This window comes from Aedes aegypti, chromosome 1 (assembly GCF_002204515.2).
Source record: "Aedes aegypti strain LVP_AGWG chromosome 1, AaegL5.0 Primary Assembly, whole genome shotgun sequence".
NCBI classification, from domain to species: domain Eukaryota; kingdom Metazoa; phylum Arthropoda; class Insecta; order Diptera; family Culicidae; genus Aedes; species Aedes aegypti.
In genome coordinates this window covers 53,343,756-53,370,148 of record NC_035107.1, presented here as the reverse complement: position 1 = coordinate 53,370,148, position 26,393 = coordinate 53,343,756, and the positions used below count along the sequence as shown (strand labels likewise).

Here is a 26,393-nt window from a genome sequence, read left to right as displayed (position 1 = left end):
TATCATGGTTGCATTCGTCGTTACAGCTAATGTCAAGTGACTTCTAAAAAACTACTTATTTTTACTTTTTGAATATTTTCCACCCAACATTTCTTGCTTTTTGAACTTGTTTTGTTTATTTCTTTCAGCAAAGCTACATAGAAAAAAGCAACAGTTGTTTTACGCGAAAATAGGAATTTGACCTAAATTGTAAGGTATAAAACCAATTAAAAACAATACAATGTTTTGTTACAATATATTATATTGTTTTTGAATTGTAACCAAACATGAATAATATTGCTTCGACATTCAATTACAATACGCTGTATTGTATCCAATACGTTATATTGTACATTAATGGTTTATTCCATTCACTGAATGATACGTTTTTATCCGGGTGGCCAGACAGACTAGCCTAGACGGATCATATTGAAGGTTTTCACAGATTTCACGTTACTAATTACTTTACAATTAACACATTCAAACAAACAGGTGAAATGAAAGGAACAATATTGCCCTTTGCGGCTCTTATTGGACTTTTGCTGATATTTCATTGTCGCACTTTCCGGAGGAAATTAACGGTTGCCAAAAATTAAAAAGTGTAATTGGAATTATTTTGAATTGACATACTAGATTTAAAAATCGATGAGTGTGAGTTGGAGAGATATAATTAGGATAATAGATGCATAAACAAACAAATAATATATTTTAGTACTCTTGTAACAATTTAAATAAAAAAAACACGATTCCGTTGGTTTCAATAGGGATGAAAATCAACAATAAAAATTGAATAAAAAATAAATTAATCTGGTAGCCCTGACCACGGTATGACATCTCTCTCACCATCTTCATCAAAACAAATCGTTTGTTTTTATTCTTGTTCGCTATCGATTTCACATGCAAAAGAAAGAAAAGTGTTTTTTGCAATGATTGAGCTAGTTGTTTGTTTAAATATTGCTATGTTGTGAAACCTCCAGGTAAATACATTAATTCAGAACTTATGGAACCGATTCCTTACTTGATTTTCTTACTACCAGCTCATAAAGAATGAATTCTCCCGAGGGTAATGTATACTCGCCACCTTCAAGTGACGGAGCGGAAGAAGATGGATACATTGTGGAGGCCTTGGACGATTACACTGATCCTGAATATGTATACGATGGCGAGATGACTAACGAGGATTTGAATCAGGAATCAGTACCTAACAATGCAGATGGGGACAGTGGAATCGACCCGACATCAATCCCAGGTTGCTCAACCAAAACCAAGAAGATTAAGTTGAATGCATCAGCTACTAACTTTACTCTTAACGGGCAGTTCTACAGACGCAGATTTGTTGGGGAAACATCTGGAGGATTAGTTGCAACCAGACAGATTTCAGGAAACACTGTTAACGAAATCTTAACCGGCATCTGGAAAACGTCTAAAACTGTTTTGTGTCGCGAAGTGATTTTTATTGAAAACAACGGAGTGCAAGTTCCAACATGGGCTGATGAAGAACCAGTGTTCGAGGACATGAACAAGTTCATTGTTCTTCAGGACCAAAGCCAGAAAAAGCGAGTGAACATTGAAAAGGTGAATAGCAAACTACTTGCTAGCTAGAGATCGAAACAAATACGCATCCACGTGCATGTTTATTCTACCTCAATTTCATGCAAGTCGCTGTAGGAAGTTGTCGAAAAGCAGCTGGTGCGTCATCAAAATGCGGATAGATCAGGTGCGCCTAACACCCAGGCTTTAACTTCATTGGCTGAGGAACTTCGTCGTAAACATGATCATCATTTTCAAGCCCAATCAAGTGCGTGGAGATTGTGGGCGAACTACATCCATGCAGGGCCGGCACACGAACGCGACCATAAGATGTCTCAAATGCCACCACAACATCTTCTAAAATTCTTTCGGAGCGTTCCTATTTCCGAAGCTGTCAAGTTAGAGTCTGTTCGGAGTGGCTTGACTGTGGCCAACACAATCAACCAAAGGTTTGTTTCGGCGTTGGAAACACCGGAGGAAGATGCTGAACAGCTGCTGTTTATGGCACAACGCCTGAAAAATCGTGTAGTGGATTTGCGCACTCGAACGTCAGTAAATTCAAGCCTTGTGGATGCTATGAGTTCTGCAGTAAGACCCGAAAAAAATGAGTTCAGTCGCATTATTGCTGGAAACGTTTCGGATATGTTAGATGTTCATCATATGTAAGCATTAAGGTCCAAACACAATGGTAGCGGAACGCCATCGGAAACAAAATTGGTTCGCCAGTATGAACTAAATATAACATGCTTGTCGACTTAAACCAATTCCGTTTCCGTTACGGTTCCGCTATCATTGCGTTTGGGCCTTTATTTTCAAGTTCAATGTTCAATAAAGTTATTTGAATGATTACATATTCCATATTTATTACATTTCGTTTTTTATTTTTAACTGTTATCATAGTTCTCTGATGCATCGAAATCAAAATTATGTGTATTCTGCTTAAAGGCCCAAACGCAATGGTAGCGGAACGGCAACGGAAAGCGGAACCGGTTCGCCAGCATGAACTACAACAAGCTTATCGACTCAGTGTTGGTTCAATTTCATTCGTTGTCAGCTCTAGTCGAGATGGTGTGATTCATGCTGGCGAACCGGTTCCGCATTCCGTTGCCGTTCCGCTATCATTGCGTTTGGGCCTTAAGTCCAATACTGGGATCAAAAATTCCATTAGGTAGATATCCACAGTGTCGATATATATTTGTAAATGCCGAAATAGCTATATGTGAGGCGTTTTCATTGCTGTTTTCCTTGTACTGTCGGCGCATGTGAGATTTAGTAAGACCAAAAATAATCTCTATTGGATTAAAGAATGGGCAGTATGGTGGGAGGAATATTGGTATGATTCCAATAGACCGCAAATATATACTATATATACGCAAATAAATACTATAGTATATGATGTTTTCATTACAATGGATTCTGGCGCCATCCATGATCCATATGGAATTACGACCGGGATAACTACAAACATTTTCGTTATTCAGGGCAAACGATCGACAACATTGGAAGAATATTTGTCGTGTGAACGTTCCTTCGGTCTGGAAGCTATCTAGCATCCCTTGCAGTCCCAAAAAACAAAGAATCGAAACCCTCGGTCGCCGCACGAATTCACCTCGGAAAATAATTTTCTTACCTTTTACTCCATAACTTCGATTACGAAGCATATCTCTGCTATCTAGAGACACTTCATCGAGAAAGACTAAGTTATACAGATCGCATTCTATAGAACAAAGTTCAGCAAAGAAATGAAAGATTTGATCTTCTCTTACTTGAATGGCCTTTCTTTCCAAGACCTTCCATGTTAGTCCTTCCGCATGCAATATACGACAAACACTAGCAGCACTGATAGTTATGTTGAAACGCTTTAAGAAGAGTTCACAGCATTCGTCCAAGAAAAGCACGGGTTGTGAGAGGTAAAGTTGAATGATCCAGTTTCGGTGTTCGACGTTGAACTTCCGGAACACCCTTGCTCTTTGCGCTTCCGTGAGAAATCCTCCTTCTTCATATTCGTGGATCCAGCATGATATCGTAGTTTTACTTTTCCGATAGGTGACGGATAACCGGGCTCTAGACAAACCCAGAAAATAGTAGCCATACAAAAGTGCTATTTTGTATTTAAGCTAGCTCTCCGGTACTGAATATTCGAAATATTGTTGTTAGAAACTTGATTAAACATAATTTAAATACTTTGAATCTCGTATCAAATGCTTCTTTACACAATCACTTTTAGCAGCAGACACAATCAAAACAAAAAAAACATGACATTTCGTTTGACGTTTCGCACTTCATCCCGCACTCCATGAGCTGTCGCACTTATTGTCAGTGCAGACATAATCAAGAACGAACACTAACTTCGCTCAACTATTTCGCGCGACCAAAACGTCGCTGGTCGCTGGCGACCTTTTCATGTTAGTGCTCGAGCGAAACAGGCTATTTCAATGCGTCGCTGGAGCACTAAACTGCAAAGCGCTCAACAGTCCAGCGACGCGACAGTTGAGCGACGTTGCAGCGATTACTCGGATGCACAATATGAAGTGCGGAGTCCAGTAGTGAACAAAGTGCGCAATATTGAAATTATTTTTTTTTAATATCGACATTGGCTTTTCTCTGAAGGTACGCGAGAAAAAGTATCGACAAATAATTTATCAACACTCTTTCGCCTGGAACTCCTGGAATTCGACTCTGGAGTCGTTTGCTGTTTGTCAATAAAAAACATCAAAACATCGGACCACTTGCAAACAAGAAGACAAACGTCACGCCACGAAGAAGAAGCGCAACATATAAATTTTTGACGTGTCTCCTGCGAAAAGACGAAAAAAATAATCAATCGACGGATTTTGCTGCGCGAAAAAGTCAACAAAGTGGTGTAAGAATTGTGTCCTTGTTGTGTTACGGTAATGTAAAAAGCTGGCCACGGTGGAGGAGGAACAGAACGCGATGAGCTGGTTCGACACGACGGGCATTGCCAATCTGGCCAAGACCGCCCTGAAGGAGGCCCAGAAGCAAATCGACAAGGCGCTGGACATCAAGGAGGAGGACGAGGATGCGGGGGAAGGGGGGGTTGAGGGGAAGAAGAACCTTGAAGGTCGAGGTGAGAGCAAAACGGAACCCTGCACTCCGGTGAGCGCCGAGGTGGTCAAGGGCGGTGGCAATGTTAGCAAGGGCCAGATGGACAGTATTTGGGGATCGTTCACGGGGTCGTTTTTCGAGCAACCGGTGACGGCGGCCAACGTGACCGTGACCAAAGCTCCGTCCAGTTTGAAGCGCAAAAGCTTCGAGGATTGTGGGATCGCGGAGGTTCCCGGGAAGCTTGGGTCTCCGGAGGCCAGTTCGGAATCGATTGAGCTGCTGAGTCCGGTTACGACTCCCGGATCGGCGCTGACGTCGCCCAGTTCGGGGCCAACCATTGGCCAGGAGTCGGAATCGTCGGTCGAGGTGATCAAGGTTCAGGGAACGCCTTCCAGTGTTTCGACGCCGGATTCGATTACGACGATGGATCGGAGCTCTTCGGCAGACGAGGGCGAGATGAAGTTCACTTCGGTGGAATTGGAAGCCGATGACGATATCAGCGTGGAGGAAGATTCCGAGGTGTCGTACACGCTTTCGGAGCAGCCCATAACGGTGATGGAGACGGGCGAGGGCGGAGTTCCGATTACGGTGGCGCCGAGCAGGGGAAGTTTGCACTTGAGCCTGGAGAAGCCATCGGTGTCCAGGCAGATGACCTTCTCGGAAGTTTCCGTATGCGATACGGAAGAATCGAACGATTCCGAAACGACGCTGACCTCGATCGAGAAGCTCAGCAAACAGTCCGATGAACATCTGGACAAATCTTACGAGAATGTAGAGATTCAGACGCAGATCTCCGATTCGACTCATAGCTTCGAGGAGATCCCGGTCCCGACACAGGTTCCAATGGCGACGGAACCTAAGCAGCAACAAGAAGGGACGTCATCGCAAAATTCTGGGGATGAAATCGAGACAGCCACCTCGTCGGACATTGAGATTATTTCCAGCCCGAATGGCGATTCCAGCAGCACAAACAGTGGCGCATATCGAGCTAGCCCTTTGAAAATCCCGGATGGCAAGAGTAACATCGATATCCTGATGATTAAGAAGCGAGGCCACACGCGGGAACCTTCGGAAGTTTCGGTCCAGAGTGGAAACAGTGACGACTTGAGCGAAACGGAAAAGTTGATGCGAAGGATAGCGGAGATATCGGAGATCCTGGAGCAAAGGGAGTTCAGATTGTTGGAACTTGGCCGACAGAATGCGGAACTGCACGAGCACAATTGCCAACTGAGTGCCCAGCTGGAATCGAAGCAGAGGCGAGCAGACAGTTCGGAAACAGATGAGTACACGCAAAGGCTCTCAGCACTGGAGAAGAAGTTTCAGCAATCGATCCGGGAACGAGAAGCACTTAAAAGGCAACTGGAAGTAGTTCGATCGGAAGCGCAAGAGAAGATGAACCGATCCGACGTGGAGAAGGTTATCAGCGAGAAGGACTTCATGATCGAGGAACTGAAGAAGGAAGGCGAGAATCTGTCCAAACAGGTTCTGAATCATTCCAACATAATCAAGAAACTCCGACTGAAGGAGAAGGACAACGAAGCCCTAATCAAGAAGCTCAAGGAGGATATCGGCGATCTGACGGATGAAACCGAGCGACTGAAGCGATCCCTGTCCGCCAAGGAAGAGGTAGAACGCTCCCAAATCGACGCCGTTCACAAGCTCTCCTCGGAGAAGCGAAGGCTGGAGAAGGACAACGGTGCTTTGAAGAGTCAGCTGGACGATCAGACGCAGAAGTTCGACACGCTGAAGAAGAGCTTCGACTTTGCCAAAAAGGAACTCACCGAAAAGACCGAAGCCTATCAGGAGCTTGTGAAGAAGTCGTCTCTCTTAGCGACGATGGAATCCGAACACAGCACCATTCAGAGGGTCAACGAGCAGATCAGCACCGAGTTGGAAGACCTTCGGGAGAAGCTTCGGCGAGCGGAAGCGGAACACGCCCAGCGGATACAGCGGCTGAAGAACGAAAACTCCGAACTTCTACTTCGAGTGGAGGAAACCGAAACTCGAGCCGAAGAGGAGAAGAACGCCACCGCCATGGTCACAGTTCCACTGATGAAACAGATCGAATCCCTACAGAATGCCCTCCGCAACAAGGAACGAGTCTGGGAGCAGCGCGAGACGGACATCATTCGCAAGCTGGACGACTCCATAGAAAAGTCCAAAACTTTCGGCGACAACGAGCGAACTTTGAAAGAACAGATATTCACACTGAACGGTCGGATCTCCAATCTCGAGGAAAGGCTAACCGCCGCCCTGTTCAAATCCGAAGAACTGACCAACAACCTCCAGCAGAAGCAAATCGAAATGGACTTGATGGAGAGCGATCACAAACTCAAGCTAAAGTCCCTCGAAGAGGACCGCAAAACACTCAGGTCCAAACTATCCGATCTGGAATCGCACTCGGCGGATCAGGAACGGAAAATCACCCAACAGAAGGAACAACTCGATGCCATCAAGCAACACCAGCAGTCCCACGCGTCTCATTCAAAGCACGACCAGTCCCACCGCCATTCGCCTCCCTCCCCGACGCAAGCCCTCGGAATCGCCCTCGGTGGATCGCGAACTTCCTCTCCGACGCCCAGCATGGGTAATCTGTCGCTTCCGGAATCGATCGGCAGCATTCCGTGGAATCAGATGGACGACGACGCCGGGTCGAACAGTGGTCGACAAACCATCGGCGGGGCACCGCTTCTGCATACCACGTCTCTGCTGGAGAACTTGCAGGCCACCCTGAAACAGCGGGACGGCGAGGTCTATCAGCTGCAGTGGGAACTGTCGCGCTTCCAGCAGGAACGCAACGTGCTGAATGCGGAGATTTCGAACCTTACGGCGGAACTAGATAATGTAAGTACCGAAGGGTGTCTATTTAAACGATCCGTCTCACCTTTCCTCGAGAATTCTAACATAGTTTTCGTCCAGGAATTCCACCAGAGATTCCTCCGGGAATTCTATTAGGTTTTTTTTTGTTCAAGTATTCCACAGCAATTTTCTCAAGAATTTCTCCTGGAACTCTTCCCAAAATTCCTCAGAAAAATACCTCTTGGAATTAGTCCAGAGATTCCAAGTATTTCTCCAGTTAATCGTACACCAATTCCTCCATAGATTCTTTCAATAATTTGATTCAAGGATTCCTGATTTCTTTCAGAGGTTTCTCAAAGGATACTGCCTGGAATTCTCCAATCAATTTCATCTACGATCCTCTAGAATTTCCTTCTCGATCATCTGAAATTACATTTGTGAAAATTTCTTGGAGAAAATCTTGGAATTGCTCCGAAAAATCCTCCGATAATTCATGCAGATTTCAGCAATTCCCTACAGAAAATCCTCCAAGAGTTACTCTAGAAATTTACCCAGGGCTTCTGTGCGAATTTCGCCAACAATTACTGTTGAGATTTCCTCACCTTTCTCTTCCCATAGTAGCTCCAGTGCTTCATTGATTTTCGATGAACTTGAGAAAAATCGAAACAGATGAATACTTTGCTGAAGTTAGAATATGATTCTATACTCATCAGATCAATCAAAGAGTCAACTAACTATTCAAATATTAAAACTATTGATAAACAACCCATTTACTGTTAAAAACCAACCAAATATGTTTGAACTGATTTCTAAAAGTTTAGCCCATTCACGAAATTGTTTGTTTAAGACCAAAAAACTTTTTTATAAAGAAATAATCGATCAAAGTCGTGGGAAAGAAAGGGTTACGAGCTCCCTCAGAGATTCTTCCAGTAACTCACACATGAATTTCTACAGGTATTTCTTTAGGAATTTCTCAAAGGATTAGTTTTTGCTTATATGGTATATCTTCAGGAAGTCCAGACATTTCTCCAGGAATTCTTCTAGGGTTTTATCCAATTAAAGGGTTGTTACGGGAAGTCGCCTAATCCTCGCCGAAGAAAATTCAATCCGCTCGTGATTTGATGGTGAAAAAACATTTAAGCAAAGCTCAGTCGTATAATATTCATCCTTTCTAATTTCAGCATTTTTCAAACAATTATCCTCATAGGGAGCCGTATCCTTGGCACTTTTGATTCATTTCGGCAGTGGGGTTTTTTTGAAAGCTACTGAGCTCATATTTGGCCACAATATGCGTCGTATTGAGATGCTTCGTTGAGCAAAGTTTCTGACGATTCCGCCAAGAAAAAACCCCCATGCCAAAGTGAATCATGGAAGTGCCCAAGTAGCGCTGCACCCTATATTCGGTGTGTTTAAAGTATTTTTGGGCATCATTTTGACCGATTTGAGGAGCTAGTAGTGACAGAGTACCCTAAAAATTAGAACTTTAGAGATCTAATATATGAGACCGAACGGGAATCGAAAAGATACCAAGAAGGAATCAAGGAATAGGTACTCCAAGAGTTTCAAAAGGAATTCCCCGAATCTGGCCATAAATTTTCAAAACGGTATTTCTAAGAATATCTTTCGCAATACATTGTATTATACGTTTTTGCACGAAATTTTTCATCTAAATATTAGTTCAGGCATTTTCCCAGTTTCCTTCAAATTAAATTTTCATCAATTTATTCTTTTACGGATTTCTCATTTTTTTCGGGGTTTTCAAGAATTCAACCGGTAATTACTCTTTGATTTTCTCCAGAATTTATCCATTAACTAATTCGGTTGGAAAACGATTAGTTCGGTTGGAGAGATTCTTCTAGATCTTTTTCGTGGTATTTCTTGGTCATTTTTCCAGTATTTTGTTCAAAATTTATCTAGTGTATCTTTCACGGATTTCCTTCTGTTACATGGAGAAATTTCTGAAAGAATCCTTGAACAAGTTCCTGAAAATAGTTTTGATTGAATTTCTGCTTATAAGCTTATAAGGAATTCAACTATTTCGGCCCAGCAAAGATGAAGAAAATGTCTTTCGCCAAACATAGATTTTTTTTTCAATTATAATTGAAGGTATCCAACTTTTGACGTGGGTACACAAGTTCCATTCGTATATGTCATCCAGTGCTTGTAGCAAAAATATTCCTAAATACTTCGAAACTTTGACTGAACAATGTATGACTCCGGAGGTTGAACTAAATCCGCGCCAAGTCCACCCAAAAGATTAAAATTCACTTTTAAAATCGTGTCAAATCCGCGAAAATCGTAAAATTCGCGTAGTCGGAACAACTCTGCAATTATTTCCCCTTGGAATTCCTACAGATATTCCTTTAGAAATGCTTCCTATGATTCCTTCACAAATTCCTTCAGGGAACTGGATGTAAGTACCGAATTATATCTGTTTAAGGTAAAGATGAATCGAAGCCAAACCTCAAACTTTCAAGAGCACGAATCTGGAGAACCGGACATCCGTTTAAGCTGAAAACTTAATCGATTGGTCACTAGCTGGTGGTGACCAATCGATTAAGTTTTCAGCTCAAACGGTTGTTCGGTTCTCCCGATTCGCGCTCTTGAAAATTTGAAGTTTGGCTTCGATTCATCTTTACCTTAAACAGTTCGTTTATTTATCCTTCCAGGATTTTCACCAAGAATTAGGAATTCCAAAAGGGATTTCATTGGGTATTCCGGTATTTAGAGGTATTTAGAGTTCTTCCATAGTTTTCTTCAGGAATAGGGTTTTCTTCCGAGAGTTCCATAGGAGCTATAATAGGGATTTCTGCAGGGATTCCTCAGAAATTTTGTTTTCTTGAAATTGGCCAGAGATTCCTACCAAAAATCCTCTAGCAACACTTTCAAATGTTCCTCCAAAAATTGCTCTAGTTGTTTATACACTAATTCCTCAGTGGATTCTATCAGTTGTTCCTTATTAGATTTATTTCAGGGATTCCTGCAGGCATTCATTCGGGATTCCTCATAGAGGATTCGGCCTGGAATTCTTAAAGTAATACCCCCAACGATCCTCTAGAATCTCCTTGTTGGTGTTTTTTGCGGAATTCCTCTTGGATGTGCTGTGATAAAACCTCCGACAATTCATGCAATCATTACGCAGGGCTGTTAGCAGTGTCTTGAAATTAGGAACTTTAAGAAACCTCTTGCCTGAAAAAAAGAGTCCAAACAAGAACCTAAAAACGAAAAGAGACCAAATGAAAACGAAAAAAAGCCTGCAGGAATCAGAACATAAGAGTTGGATTTCTAGTAGAAACAGATCAGACATTCCTCTAATAATATTTAAGGACCTTTTTTGAAATTTATCGTGCCATTATAACAAGTATTAAGTACTGAATGTTTTGTCAATATTTTTTTCCAGGAATTTCATCAGAAATAAATTCAGGTATTTGCCAAAAGATTCAGATATTACTCCGGAGATTTCTGTAGGAGTTTTCCTAAAAAACTCCAAGAATTTCGTTTGAGATACCACAAGAATTCAACCAGGATTAATCCAAGAATAACCACAGAGATCACCTCAGACATTCCATCAGGAATTCTTCCAAGGATTCTTTGAGAATTGTTTTAAGAAAGTCTCGATTCTCCCAGGATTTCAAGGCTGGTTGCGAGTCACTTTTTAGTGTCTTGGTCACTTTTTTAGGCCAGTCACATTGAAGCCTCTTTTTTGAAGCCATTTCAACTAAAGTCACATTTTTCGTCAAAAATTCAACTATTTTAAGTCAAATTTTCGAGAGAAAATTACGAATCGGCCTTATTTCAATTTAAGCCAAGTTTTAATTTAACTTCATGTCAGTATCAAAACTTTGGTTCATGGTTTTCTTGTGAAAGAGTTCCACGTGTTTTGTAATAGTATCTAAGTTGTTATTAGTATGCTGTAAGTTCATTGTTGTAAAATGAAAGGTTTAAATGTATGTTGGCGCGGTAAATGGCTGGGCATGGCGTACCATTGGTACCTCGCGTACCTGCTGGAATAAAATAGACCCCTTTGTGCGGTCCTTAGCCTCTTGTCCAGCAACTCCTATCCCTACCTCCTCGTGGTACTGGCCGGGGTACGAGTAACCTTGGGGAAGATCGGGTAACCAACCCCCGGTGGGAAGTTTGGTCGTATGCTGACAGGGAAGGGGGGGTTTGCTTTTGCAAACCTGGAGCGTCTGTACTCCACGTTAGGAGCGGCTCACAACAGCGTCTGTTTCCCATGTCAGGGGCGGCTGATCATCGTCCGAGTGCCAGAGAAGGACTCTAAGCTAAACTGCGCACTATGGCCCTCCGAACATTTAGAGGGAATGGTCCTCCGGAAATCTAGGGGGTTGGTGTCAGGCCCTGCAAGCCAACCGTAAAAACACATCAGCACAGGAACGTCAACGAAAGAATACGGACAGGAACAATCGGCAAAGACCACAGCGACGAAAATGAACTAGCGATTGCAAACTCGGTACCGTAAATTCGGGTGAAATTGATCAGTAGGGTGAAATTGATCACTGTGCCACTCGATTTTATTTCTTCCTAATGGAGTACAAATATCAATGTAACCTGCAGTGAATGAACGTTGTTTGTCGTAAGTATGCCCAAAATGTGTGTTGTGAAGTTTTTTGCGTTTAAAAATGTTTATTTATATGAAAATAATGTAAAATTTCAAAATCTTGTACGGTGCAGTGTTGACAAACATTAATAAACTTCTAGTTCTAGACAAGGATTTGGACATGGTATAATCCTGAAAGTTTGTGAGGATACTAAAGATATATCCCCAAACTAGATTTCATAACCAAAACTCGTATCAATTCGTTGATTTGGATGAAATAATTGAATTTCTGTAATATATTAAGAAATTCCTTAGGAAATTGCATACATTTAGGCGTTTTCTGCGTTATTCTTGAAATTTAAACATTAATTATTTCTATAAATATTGTATTGTTAAGAATTTGGCAAGCATATTCGGATTCAGGGAGCTCAAATTTATTATGTAAAGTTGATTTGAAAACTAACAATAATGGCATTGATAAGTGATCAATTTCACCCCGAAATGAGATCTCCAGATTTTTTATTTTAGACATATTTTTTAGCACTAAAATTAGATTTGTTAGAAAATGTCGGTACTTGAGTCAATGAGGCTCACCTTCATACTTGTTTTCCTGCATTCAGTTGTTTGGCATTGTCAACGTTATAGAAATCAGACAAGAAAAACCTTGAAAAGTGATCAATTTCACCCGAAATGACGGTACGTGGAACTGCAAATCTCTCAACTTCATTGGAGGTACTCGCATACTCTCCGATGTACTGAAGACCCGCGGTTTCGATATCGTAGCGCTGCAGGAGGTGTGCTGGACAGGAGCATTGGTGCGAACTTTTAGAGGTAATCATACCATCTACCAGAGCTGCGGCAACACACGCGAGCTGGGAACAGCTTTCATAGTGATGGGTGATATGCAAAGGCGCGTGATCGGGTGGTGGCCGATCAATGAACGAATGTGCAAGTTAAGAATCAAAGGCCGATTCTTTAACTTCAGCATAATCAACGTGCATAGCCCACACTCCGGAAGCACTGATGATGACAAGGACGCATTTTACGCGCAGCTCGAACGTGAGTACGACCGCTGCCTAAGCCACGACGTCAAGATCATCATAGGAGATTTGAACGCTCAGGGTGGCCAGGAGGAGGAGTTCAGACCGACGATTGGAAAGTTCAGCGCCCACCGGCTGACGAACGAGAACGGTCTACGACTGATAGATTTTGCCGCCTCCAAGAACATGGCCATTCGTAGCACCTATTTCCAGCACAGCCTCCCGTATCGGTACACCTGGAGATCACCTCAGCAGACAGAATCGCAAATCGACCACGTTTTGATCGATGGACGGCACTTCTCCGACATAACCGACGTCAGAACCTATCGTGGCGCCAACATTCACTCCGACCACTACCTGGTGATGGTGAAACTGCGCCCAAAACTATCCGTCATCAACAATGTATGGTACCGACGCCCGCCCCGGTACAATCTCGAGCGGCTGAAACAACCGGATGTCGCCAATGCGTACGCGCAGCATCTTGAGGCAGCGTTGCCGGATGAGGGCGAGCTCGATAGGGCCCCTCTTGAGGACTGCTGGAGGACAGTCAAAGCAGCCATTTACGACGCTGCCGAAAGCGTTGTCGGATATGTGGAACGGAGCTCAAGAAACGATTGGTTCGACGAGGAGTGCCTGGAGGTTTTAGAGGAGAAGAATGCAGCGCGGGCTGCAATGCTGCAGCATGGTACGCGGCAAAACGTGGAACGATACAGACTGAAGCGGAAACAGCAAACCCGCCTATTCCGGGACAAAAAGCGCTGCCTGGAAGAGGTGGAATGCCAAGAGATGGAGTTGCTGTACCGTTCTCAAGAAACGCGGAAGTTCTATCAGAAGCTCAACACATCCCGCAAACGCTTCGTGCCGCGAGCTGAGATGTGCCGGGATAAGGATGGGAGCATCTTGACGGACGGACGCGAGGTGATCGAAAGGTGGAAGCAGCACTACGATGAACACCTGAATGGCGCAGAGAACACAGGCACAGAAGGTCAGGACAGCGAAGGCGATGGCTACGTCAGCACAGCGGACAGCGGAAATCAACCAGCTCCCACGATGGGGGAAGTTAAGGATGCCATTCAACAGCTCAAGAACAACAAAGTCGCTGGCAAGGATGGTATCGGAGCTGAACTCATCAAGATGGGCCCGGACAGGTTGGCCGCTTGTCTGCATCGGCTGATAGTCAGAATCTGGGAAACGGAACAGCTACCGGAGGAGTGGAAGCAAGGCGTTATATGCCCTATCTACAAAAAGGGCGACAAACTGGAGTGTGAAAATTATCGTGCAATCACCATCCTAAACGCCGCCTATAAAGTGCTATCCCAGATTCTCTTCCGTCGTCTATCACCTATAGCAAACGAGTTCGTGGGAAGTTATCAAGCAGGTTTCATCGACGGCCGCTCGACAACGGACCAGATCTTTTCCGTGCGGCAAATCCTCCAGAAATGCCGTGAGTACCAGGTCCCTACGCACTATTTGTTCATCGATTTCAAGGCGGCATACGATAGTATCGACCGCATAGAGCTATGGAAAATCATGGACGAGAACAGCTTTCCCGGGAAGCCCACAAGATTGATCAGAGCAACGATGGACGGTGTGCAAAACTGCTTGAAGATCTCGGGCGAACACTCCAGTTCGTTCGAGTCTCGGCGGGGACTACGACAGGGCGACGGACTTTCGTGCCTGTTGTTCAATATTGCGCTTGAAGGTGTCATGCGGAGAGCCGGACTTAACAGTCGAAGTACGATTTTCACGAGATCCGGACAATTTGTTTGCTTCGCGGACGACATGGATATTATTGGGAGAAAATTTGAAACGGTGGCAGATTTGTTCACCCGCCTGAAACGCGAAGTAACAAGAGTCGGGCTAATGGTGAATGCGTCGAAAACAAAGTACATGCTGGTTGGCGGAACTGAGCGCGACAGGGCCCGCCTAGTAAGCAGTGTTACGATAGACGGGGATACCTTCGAGGTGGTGGAAGAGTTCGTCTACCTCGGATCCTTGTTGACGGCTGACAACAATGTTAGTCGGGAAATACGAAGGCGCATCATCAGCGGAAGTCGTGCCTACTATGGGCTCCAGAAGAAACTGCGGTCAAGAAAGATTCACCCCGCACCAAATGCACGATGTACAAAACGCTCATAAGACCGGTAGTCCTCTATGGGCATGAGGCGTGGACTATGCTCGAGGAGGACTTGCAAGCTCTTGGGGTTTTCGAACGCCGAGTGCTAAGGACGATCTTCGGCGGCGTGCAGGAGAACGGCGTGTGGCGGCGAAGGATGAACCACGAGCTCGCTCAACTCTACGGCGAACCCAGTATCGTGAAGGTAGCTAAAGCTGGAAGGATACGCTGGGCAGGGCATGTTGCAAGAATGCCGGACAACAACCCTGTAAAGATGGTGTTCGCCACGAATCCGGTCGGAACAAGAAGGCGTGGGGCGCAGCGAGCTAGGTGGATTGACCAGGTACACCAGGACCTGGAGAGCGTGGGTCACAGTCGAGGATGGAGAGTAGCGGCCATGAACCGAGGGAATTGACGAAATATTGTTGGCGAGGCTTTATCAAGATAATTGATGTAAAGCCAAATAAGTAAGTAAGTATCCTAGTATGTTATTATTTATCTTTATTAGGGAGATTTTCAGTCCTTGGCTGGTTCATCTCCGTCCTCTAGTATGAAGCATATCGACTCTATGCAATTGTACAAAATCTTCAATCTAAAACGCAATACAAAAAATAATTATTGAATGTTCTATTTGAGAATAAAAACTTATCATACTTCTTAGGACAGTCTTTATATGCAAAGCAAATCTTTAAAAATGGCCGGATATAACTTGGGTAGAGTCCGCTCATTTAACAGCATTTCAACACATTAAATTCTGTCAAAAATCGAGTTTTCGATATTTTACGCAACTTTTTGCGCTAGACGCAAGATACAACATTTGTTTTTTGTAGGATAGAAGTTGAAATGTGAACAACGTATAATGGCATCGAATAACGTGTATGCCAATGATAGATGTGTAGGGCGCCATTCACCGCTCATCCTAAGTATGAGGCTCTATATACACAACTAGTTGGAATTAATTTACTTTCACTAGCCGGTTGTTATCTTTGTACTATAATACAACAACATATTAAAGCGTGGCAGCTAAGAAGCATTTTTCGATCTGCCACAATAAAATTATTGTTCAACTCATGTTCACCGCCTTAAAAAGCTCAACATTTTTTTTCATAAATAGTATATGATATTAAATCATATGAATTTTATTCTGATACAATCCATTCTGGCATACTAATATATATTGGAAGACTATTATTGCGAAAATTTGTTCAAATTGTTTAAAATAATTCAATGAGCGGTGAATGGAGCATGAGCGGTGAATGGCGTCCTTACGGTACTTTCTTATTTCTTATGCATGTAAGGGTGCATTTAAGCATCTTTGCTACCAGCCCTGTGATTTTATTTAGGGTGCCATGGATTTCCCACCCTGATAGATTCTCGTTTAGAACATCTTCAAAAAAATCATAAACCATCTCTAAATCCAGAAAAGATTTAGACATTCCTCCAATAAATCTTTGAAATATGTAGAGAAATATCAAGGATTTCTTCAGAAATCATAAGGCGCTAACTATTGAGTTCTAAAGTAACCCTTGGTATACAAAGATCTTCGAAAGAACTCCTGGACTTTTGATAGAGTTTTGGAAGATTGCCTAGGTAAAATTGAAGATAATTGAAAAGCAATCAATGGAATCTCTGGAGAATATCCCGAAGGATTTTCTAAAGAAATTCTATAAAAATCATCGAAAAGAATCCCTAATGAAATGAATGATCGGTGGAATTATTGGAAAAAATCCTTAAGTGTTAATTATTGTAAAATCTTACATAAACTTTTAAAGATTTCAAGGGGATGATTTTGAAAAATGGCTGGAAGAAAAAATCTAGAGAAACTTTATCATCAATCCCAAGTTGAATTTGTTGAGGAATTTCTAGAAGAGTTCTCAATAGATTTGCTCGAATAACCTTCCGCCGGATTTTAATTTATAGTTTAACCTCTCAGAAAATCATTGGCTCCAAATATTCTACCGGTGCGAAATTGAAAAAATGAAGTTTTTATATTTTATATGTAAAATTCCAAGGTGGACGATCCATCAGATAAAGCATGAGAATACCTTCAGTGACTTGTCCTCTAAATTTCTTTATAAGTCTAAGACAAAGTAAAGAAGGATAGAAGAGAAAAATAACATTTTATTAGTCTTGTTTAAGGCTCATGTGGCATATGGCATAACGGAGCCGAATACATTCCGTTATTGTTGCTAATTTAATCTTTGCAGCTAAGCTATCTATGTTAGTTTTAGAACGCATTTAAACAAGCTAAATAATAACTGTTATTATATCTAATTTTAATATGTTTTGCCATTCAGCTTTACATGTACATCGTTTTGGTAGAATCAATGCTCAGGCCTATCCTCACTGTCTCTATCTCCTCACGCCAAATCTCCTAATTCCAAATTTTAAAATTTCCATTTTTACCTGGCAGCAAATTCCCTTCTCGATCATTGCACACCGGGGGCACTAATATGGTGTTGTACCCGGTGTTGTGAAAAACTCAATTTCTCACAACTCACGCTTGAGATTTTTCATGCGTGAGTTGTCAATCACGCAACTCAGCAGTCAAAAAATCATGGATCAGTTGGCTCACCTTTTTGACTCATTGTCTCGTATTTCCACAGTTTACTCACACACGGCAATAATTTCTTGTTAGTCTGGTAAAATTGTAGTAATCCTTTCTAACGTAAACAACAAGATTCGGGTATCACGAGTTTTTGACGAGTTTTGCGACTGAATCATTTTTTACGGTTTGAATTGATTGAGTGATTTTTGCATCAAAATCTCAAGCGTGAGATTTGCGAAGCAGATCTCTAATGAGTTTGCACTCACGGGAGAGCGTATTGATTGAGATTTGAGTGTGAATCTACAACATCAACACTGATTGTACCTTTGCATAAAATCTCCGCATATCATTCCGATTCAAGCTATCTTGAGCTTCAGGTACCATACTTTCTTCGTGCTGCCTTTTTTTCTACGGTGGAATCGCTTTTCTTCAGCTCTCGCTGCCCTGTACCGCTCTCTGTTGTATCGGGTACCGGCATACGGCTTCTGGCGACACGGAACCTTACCCCAATTCTTCCTATCCTTCCCGATGATGTTCATGTGGTCCGCATAGAGTATTACGGCCATTACCTCTCCCTGACCCTGGCTTTGGATTGACTTACTCTCTTATTGCTGCAAGATTATAAATTCCTTTACCAATTCTCTTAGGGATTTATCTGGGTATCTTCCAAAAATTCTTCCAAACATTATTCTGTGACTTTTCCCATAGATTCTACCAGAACTTCTACCAATTATTTCTCCTGAATTCACTCCTGGCATTTCTGTATTATTTTTTCCAGGCATTGCTCTAGGATTTCGTCCTAAAATTATTCCAAGAATTCTTTCGGTTATTCCTGGAGAAATTCCTTTTTGAGGCAAATACTGCTGGTGCAAATGGAGAATTCATGCAGGTTTCCTTGTTAATTTTCCTATATAGGAATCGATGGAGGGATCGTTTGAAGAATTCATTGGGAAATATGTTGAGGTCTTTTAAACGGAATTTTCAGAGAAATGCTTCAATGAATGTAGGAAGTATTTATGAAGAAATAATTGAAAGAGTATGTGGAAAACGTGAGAAGAATTCCACAAAGAATATTCGAAGAAATCCAGGAACGAATTCCTCGGAGCATTCCAGACACGAATACTCAAAGAAAACACTTTAGGAGTTATTAGCGGTAATCTTGTAGGATCTCTTAGCTGGTGAAATTTCCGGTGGATTGCTTGCAATGAGTTTTGCAGCAATCTCTAAAAAATCAAAAGCAATTTTGGAGGACCTTAAAAGAAAACATAAGGGAATTTCATGTAGGAACTTCTGTAGAAATCCCTATGGTCATTCACAGGTATGATATTCCTAGAGAACGTTATGTAGAAATTCCAGTAGTTTTTTTTTTTTTTTGAGCAATTCACATAAAAATCTGTGGAGCAGTCCCTAGAGTATGCAGATGAGTTTCTGGACAAATTACCGGGAGAATATCAGGAGAAATCCCTCGTAAAAATCCTCATGCAATCTTTTGAAGGACCTCTGGAGGAATTCTTTAAGGTGTATCTGAACCGATTGCAAGAATCCGGTAGCGGTCAGTGTTTACTGATCGACGGTTATATGTCTTTCGATTTCTGGATCATGAATTATGAATTTCGATTTGTCGAATGACATCGTTATGTCAAATTGTTCTTGACATGTGGTTATGTGTGGTCTACGGTATGGCATCTATTAGAATCTGCATGAAAAATCATGAATGTCAGCTGTCAAATGTCATCATTTGACAGCTTATATGAAGTTCCTGGAACTTGCCACAACTTGCCCTACTGGAATCGATCTCGAAGTTTTTCGGGATGACCGTATACAATCATCCATGCTCTTGTAAATAGAATTAAAAATGATGAAATTGACTACTTCTTTTTAAAATTTATTTCAGGAGCCCTAATGTCCACAATGGCCTCATTTACAAGTAATGAATTCCCTTTTAGGGTATCTCTTTCTCTCTCTTCTTTGTGGCGTTACGTCCCAATTGGACAAAGCCTGCTTCTCAGATTAGTGTTCTTATGAGCACTTCCACAGTTATTAACTGAGAGCTTTCTTTGCCGATTGACCATTTTTGCATGTGTATATCGTGTGGCAGGTACGAAGATTCTCTATGCCCTGGGAATCGAGAACATTTCCTTTACGAAAAGATCCTCGACCAGCGGGATTAGAACCCACGACCCTCAGCATGGTCATGCTGAATAGCTGCGCGTTTACCGCTACGGCTATCTGGGCCCCTTAGGGTATCTCATCTTTCGTTAAAAACTAAAATAATGAACATCGATTCAGAATTGGATTTTTGAGAGCGTTTCATACCTACTATTTTTGAAGCGCCGCTTCTGAAGATCGCTGATAGTTTCTATTAACACAAATATGTTATTTTTAAAAAGTTAGTAATAGATAAAAAAAAATCAAGTTTCTATCTATTTCTCTAAAAATGGATAGCTTCAAGACTTAGTAGCATTATATCAGCTGTATATAAACACTTCGGCCTAATGTACGGCTTATTGGTTATCTGGGTCATTGACTGTGTCAATTGACCAAAACTGACCCCATACACAAGGTTAAAATGACCCTTCTCCTCCATTCCAGATCCGCGAAAAGTCCGAACGCACCGCCCAGCTGGAGGAGGACTTCCAGCAGCTGCAGGAGCGCTACGACGCCTTGCTTCAGCTGTACGGCGAGTCGGTGGAGAAGATCGAGGAACTCAAACTGGACCTGGTGGACGTAAAGGAGATGTACAAGCTCCAGATAGACGACCTGCTGCGACAGGTGGCCGCCGGCAAGAAGTTATAGTCGATTCGCCGGGATTGCTGTTTGATGGATGGAAGTCACCATCATCGCGTCCACCGGTTGGGCTGCGAGGGCGATCTGATGAGCGCGAGTGGCGGAAAGTGCTACTAAATGTGATATGTGTGGATGAGTCTGAGTGGCGACTGTTTCCCGGACGGTGCAATATGGGGTCGGGCCGTGGAATCGAAGGAAGATACTTTGTTAACACAGTGCTTTGATTGGCCGGACGTTTCTTCGCGGCGTTAGGTTTGTATTTTTTGGACATCACGTTTCAAATGCTGGTTTAAAGTTTAGCCAATTTCTCACGATCGGAAACTGTCGTAATCCAGCTTTGTGTGTACTAATGTCAGATGCATTGTTATGAAGAGTTAGGTAAGTCGCAATTTAGGAACAGGAAATTATATCGTAGGTACTGAAAAGGATTCTGTAACTAAAGTTTTAGTATAGTCATGTTTGGGATATTAAAACCTCTTTAAAATAGCTGGCTATAATATTAGCTTCGTACTTTTATAATATTCTTCGTATAATATATTTATCTCAATGAATATTGAAAATGAAAGTCTGAAGAAATTACTGCTTCGAAAATCCAAGGTTCTGGTTAACAAAAAAGAAGAAGGGAATTCATCAATCGATCCATCGAATATTCTTAATAATATAAGTGAGAGGACGAAGAAATGTTCACCGGTAATCTGTAAGAGCCCATAGAAACAAGGACGAGCTGCACGGAGAGAATAGAGTACTCAAAAGTGAGTTCATTCCATTCAATTCGGGGGGTTCGTGCGTTAACCTAGTTTTGAGTTGATGGGGTAGAAGTTGTTTCAAATTTATCCATTCTGTTTCGGACTGCCCAGGCTTGGGCACTGTGACCACTATTTACTACAGATCATCGATTCTGCCAGTTAACCAAAACACAAAGCAGCAGCAGCATCAATACCATCAGGCGTTGCGCTGCCAACGGTTCACACACTGCTTGACTGTTTTTGTCTCTCCACTGTGATCGTTTTCGGGCAGCCATCTCGAGGTTCATGATTGAAAAAAATGTTAAATAATTCAATCGCTAATATTTCGCTTGTGTTTTCAACTAATTGAAATCTATTAGCGCTAATAGCAAGAGCACAATCATTCCGTTGCGATACATATAAGCAAGTTCAATTTCATGCTGTCTTTATAGAGCAAAAATGCAAAACCCCGAAAACCGGAAAAATCGTGTCACCACTGTGCTCGAGCCATTTCGCATTCGGGTTTGAAAAAACGTTGGGAAGAAGATTACAGTTTTGAAGAGCCGTGACTTTTTTTTGTTTTGAACGGTCATGGTTTGCTTTGGATATAGATGGTCGTGTAGAAACATATAAATGTAGAGGTAGTAAATGTATGCTACAGTACTTTTCCCATCCTTGGGACTGCCATTCAGCTCGGACGTGTTTTTCCTACACTCAAAAAAATCCAAACGTCATTGCTACGTGAAAAATCACGTAGATCATTCCAAATTCATTTTACCTCCACTTCACCTGACTAAATTAAAGGTCACTAAACCATTAATAACCACCAAACAGTGACTCGGTAATGTTTACTGAGGTTACCTATCGCACTTACGTGGAATTCACGTAGGTGCCTAAGTTCATTTTGACATCTGCATATTGTACGTACATTCGGTGTTGAGCTCAAATCCTAAGATGGCGCCCGCTTGATTTGTGAAGAACTTCAGAAGCTGCTGCTGCTTTAATCTCTGTGTAAGATTGATTTCAAGGTAAATATGCTTTGAATATCGAAGAATCCCTGCATTACTTCATATTTACACGTGATTTATAACCTCTTATCAATTATAGCACGCGAAGGCTACAACAAGACAGATCAAACTCATAAAATTGAGGAAACAGGATTCAAAATGCTCAGATTGACAATAAAAATTTCACAATCTTTTAAGCTTGTTTACATTTTCCAATTGGGAACTAGTTTTCTTCCAAAGCCTATTAGAAATAAGGTTGATCTTTATTACAGTTAAATTTAATGCAAAACCATCTAGGTCCTATTGAAACGCTTCGTAAGGGCTACCGAAAAATCCACGTAGCTCTTACGTTTAACGACGGTGGAATGGACAAACTTCCAAAGTTCATGCGTTCATTCTGGGCTACCTATGGTTTGCGTAGGAGCTACGTGAAAAGTGCGATGGAAAAAAAATCACGTAAGTTTTCACGTAACAATGACGTTTGGATTATTTTGAGTGTATTCTCTCGAAGTTAGTTATTTTTCGTGTGCGAAGTGGCCGGACTGAAGCCGACGACCGCCACAACGACATGCCAGCCGATGGAGAGCACCGAACCGAAGTGTGCCAACTGCGACTCTAACCACGAGGGCATCAGCCGTTATTGCCCCAAACGAGCAGAGTTCCTGGTGATCCGCAAGCATCCGCCAAGAAGCAGGGACGGCTACGCCAGCGCCAACCATCCCCATCGCTGACTGAAGAGCACTTCCCAACGCCCCGCTACCAGGTGATCAATCTGCCACCGCTTCCACCAAACCACCGGCTGGCACCCTTCGTTCAGCATCGGCTCGAGGCCGCCGCCTGCTCCACCGGTGCAGAATGCGTCCCCTCCTGGATGGGGGAATCCTGGACCCAGTGCCCCGGCACTCCTCCCTCCGATGACGGCTCTCTGTACACACCGGAGCAAATGTTGGAGTAGCTTAGCTTAGCTTAGCTTAGACTGACTACACATATCAATGGTTGCTATTCCGTGATTGACCGAAGTCAGTGAAAATGCACAAAGAATCAACTAGAAGTTCAGCTGGGATAGGCCATAATCTTCTTCAGTGTGCATAATTCAGTGCCTCTATTTATACAAGGTCAATAACGGCGCCGGCCACGTCCTTGCAGTCAGGTGGGATTGAGGGAAGGAATGTTAGTGTGTAACCTTTGCTATTTGGAGACCGTGTTTGCCTCTGCATCTCCACAAAGGTTACTGGGAGGGATGTTTGTTAATGGGGAGGATCGTTGGGTCAAAGGATTCACTTTGATAAGCGATTAGACCATGATAAACAATGATTTGTGAGATATATACATGCTTATACGTAAATATAATTGTTCATATAATTTCTATGTAGAGGAAAATTATGCCGACACTTGAGGTGACGAACCATTCAAAGTTTGTTGAACAAATACCTAAATGTAACATTCCTACAGCTGTCAGTACGAAAGCATGTGTTATTATATTTTACTCATTTGAAAAGAAACAAAAGACTCAATTGGTTGGGACATCATAGAACACTCTTATTCTTATGCCGACACTTACAGTGGCGAACCATCCAAAGTTTGTTGAATAAAGTGGACCTTTCGCAAGTCTACACTTGTAGTGTCGAACCATTCAAAGTTTTTTTAATTACAAAAATAAAGGTATATAAGGGGTGTTCTGAAAAAAAAAAATGTTAAACATAAATAAATCATGAATCAGAGTTTGTGTCGACACTCACAGTGACGAACCATCCATAGTTTGTTGAAACATCATATTTACATCCCACCATTGTAACGATTAAATGTGCAGTCATACATATTTTATAGATTAGAAATAGTAGCATGAAACGAGCTCACCAATTGATCCGTTATCCTTGACTGAGCGGCCACAATCCATTTTCAGCTTCACTCGTTTGCTCGGCTAGCACCCAGAAAAAAAAAAAAAAAAAAAAAAAAAAAAAAAAAGGCGCGCGACTCGAAAAAAAAAAACACGGACGACAGCTCGGGCTTTCTTGACGCACTGCCCAGGAGCAAGCGTCAAGGTCGTCGAAAGATCAAAAAGAACGAACCGATCGCGGCACTTTTTAACTTACTCCAACCGAACTCCCCGATCACGCCACTTTTTCACTTACGAGACCGACGCGCGACATGTTTGATCCTGCCCTCGTCGCTCGCTCCGGCAAAAGCAAGCGTCAAGGTCGAAAGATCAAACAGAACTAACCGATCGCGGCACTTTTTCACTTACTCCAACCGAACTCCCCGATCACGCCACTTTTTCACTTACTAGACCGACGCGCGACATGTTTGATCCTGCCCTCGTCGCTCGCTCCGGCAAAAGCAAGCATCAAGGTCGAAAGATCAAACAGAACTAACCGATCGCGGCACTTTTTCACTCACTCCAACCGAACTTCCCGATCACGCCACTTTTTCACTTACGAGACCGACGCGCGACATGTTTGATCCTGCCCTCGTCGCTCGCTCCGGCAAAAGCAAGCGTCAAGGTCGAAAGATCAAACAGAACTCGTACACACCGGAGCAAATGTTGGAGTACACCAGGAACTTGTTCCAACGGTTACGCTCCTGCCGTTCCAAGTCGGAACAGATCAACGCCGCCAACTCGGTGGTATTTGCTTTCTCTTTGCAAAATATGGCCCGTGAGGCCATCACTAGGAGCGCAAATTGGAATGCTGGAAGGCATCGACATAGCTGTAATAACTTAATAGATTATTTAATTATAAACTTTCACTGTGAAGACACTTTCAAATAGTAATTAAGGAAACACTTTGAATTGTTTGACTCCGACTTACAGGACGGCTCAAGATCGAATGATCTCATAATTTTATTAACAGATGAGAGAAGCTTAATGTGGTGAGTATAAAATACACTGAATTATATTTCATTTCTGAAATCGAATGATTCGAACATAGAATTAAGTTTTATCAATCATAACAATTCTCCTTTCATAAAGACAATTCATTCTTGAATTGGAGAATCTCTATAAAACTTTCAGATAGCAACATTATTGCAGTAATTCATTAATTTGAAATGATTTCGATATTAACTTACAAACTACACATTATCTTCTTCCGATAGCATAACAATGCTTAATTCTACAAATTTTCTTTTCTTTAACTATTTCAACTTTCAGAATTAGAACTATTGTATGTAGGCAAGGCTGCTTTAGATCGAGTGATAATCGGACTCCTTGCTTGCATCAGCTTTTTACTGATGTGTATAGCACCATCCGTGGCCAACGGTATGCTAGGAAAACCCATGAATTCGTCCTCATCTTCAAGCGAATCTCGATTGCGTTTCTGGGTTGCTTCTCTCAAGGTCACATATATCTTCGATCGTTGTTTGGGAGCATGCACCGTCCTTAATTGATTCTTATGTGCTGTCGTAATATGGTTGCCCACCGAAATCTGTAAAACATTTTTAGACATTTAACCATTTGGGTATATCATTTTTATTTTTATTTTTATACAGTAGCATATCCCCTGCCACAAGCTTGTCAAACTCATCTGATGTATTAATTACATCGTCACTTAAAACACTTGTCCTTGCAGGAGTTTTGTCTAAATATGTCTTGTATACCTTATTTGGATTAAGCAAATCCAATAGCATCTTTGGTTTATAGTTGAAAATTCTTTCAGTAGGGAGGCTTCCCTCCGAACCTAAGCAACTATTTCTATAGTTTATTAAAAATAAATTACCACGATCCTCCATATCTAATTTTTTTGTTTCGTGGTCAAGAAGGTATTTTTTTAATACGTCTTTCACAACTCTTACCATCCGCTTCGCCTGTCCGTTGCTAGCCGGTTTATATGGTGGACTCTTTAAGACTTTGATTCCTTGATGCTCTAGCTAGAAAATTAACAAATTCGCTGGAATTGAATGGAGGTCCTCCATCCGTAACAATAACATCCGGTAATCCGTAACGAGCAAAAAAGGAAGCAAATCTTTTGTTAACTAGTTTTGCGTTGGTACCATACTTCATAATATCAATTTCAAGCCATTTTGAATGACTATCCACCATAAGTAATAGTGTCTTTCCTTCAAAATGGAAAAAATCTGCATGTACGCGGCTGAATGGTCGAGTTGTGGGTGTCCAAGATTCTTTTGTGTCTGGCTTTTAAACTACCTGCATTCTAGCACAAATATCACAAGATTTAACAAAATCTTCAATGTTCAAATTGATTTTTTGCCAATAAACATTTCGTCTAGCTAATTGCTTCATT

General features: G+C 42.1%; 1 protein-coding gene across 1 annotated transcript; it reads left to right on the top strand.

The window, feature by feature from the left end:
* The first annotated feature begins 4,230 nt into the window (after positions 1–4,230).
* On the top strand, positions 4,231–20,988 carry LOC5570652 (TATA element modulatory factor). The gene is made up of 2 exons (XM_021851049.1): positions 4,231–7,419; positions 20,229–20,988. Exons 1-2 carry the CDS (start codon positions 4,444–4,446, stop codon positions 20,430–20,432), a joined length of 3,180 nt encoding a protein of 1,059 aa, XP_021706741.1. The 5' UTR covers positions 4,231–4,443; the 3' UTR covers positions 20,433–20,988.
* The last annotated feature ends 5,405 nt before the right edge of the window (positions 20,989–26,393 follow it).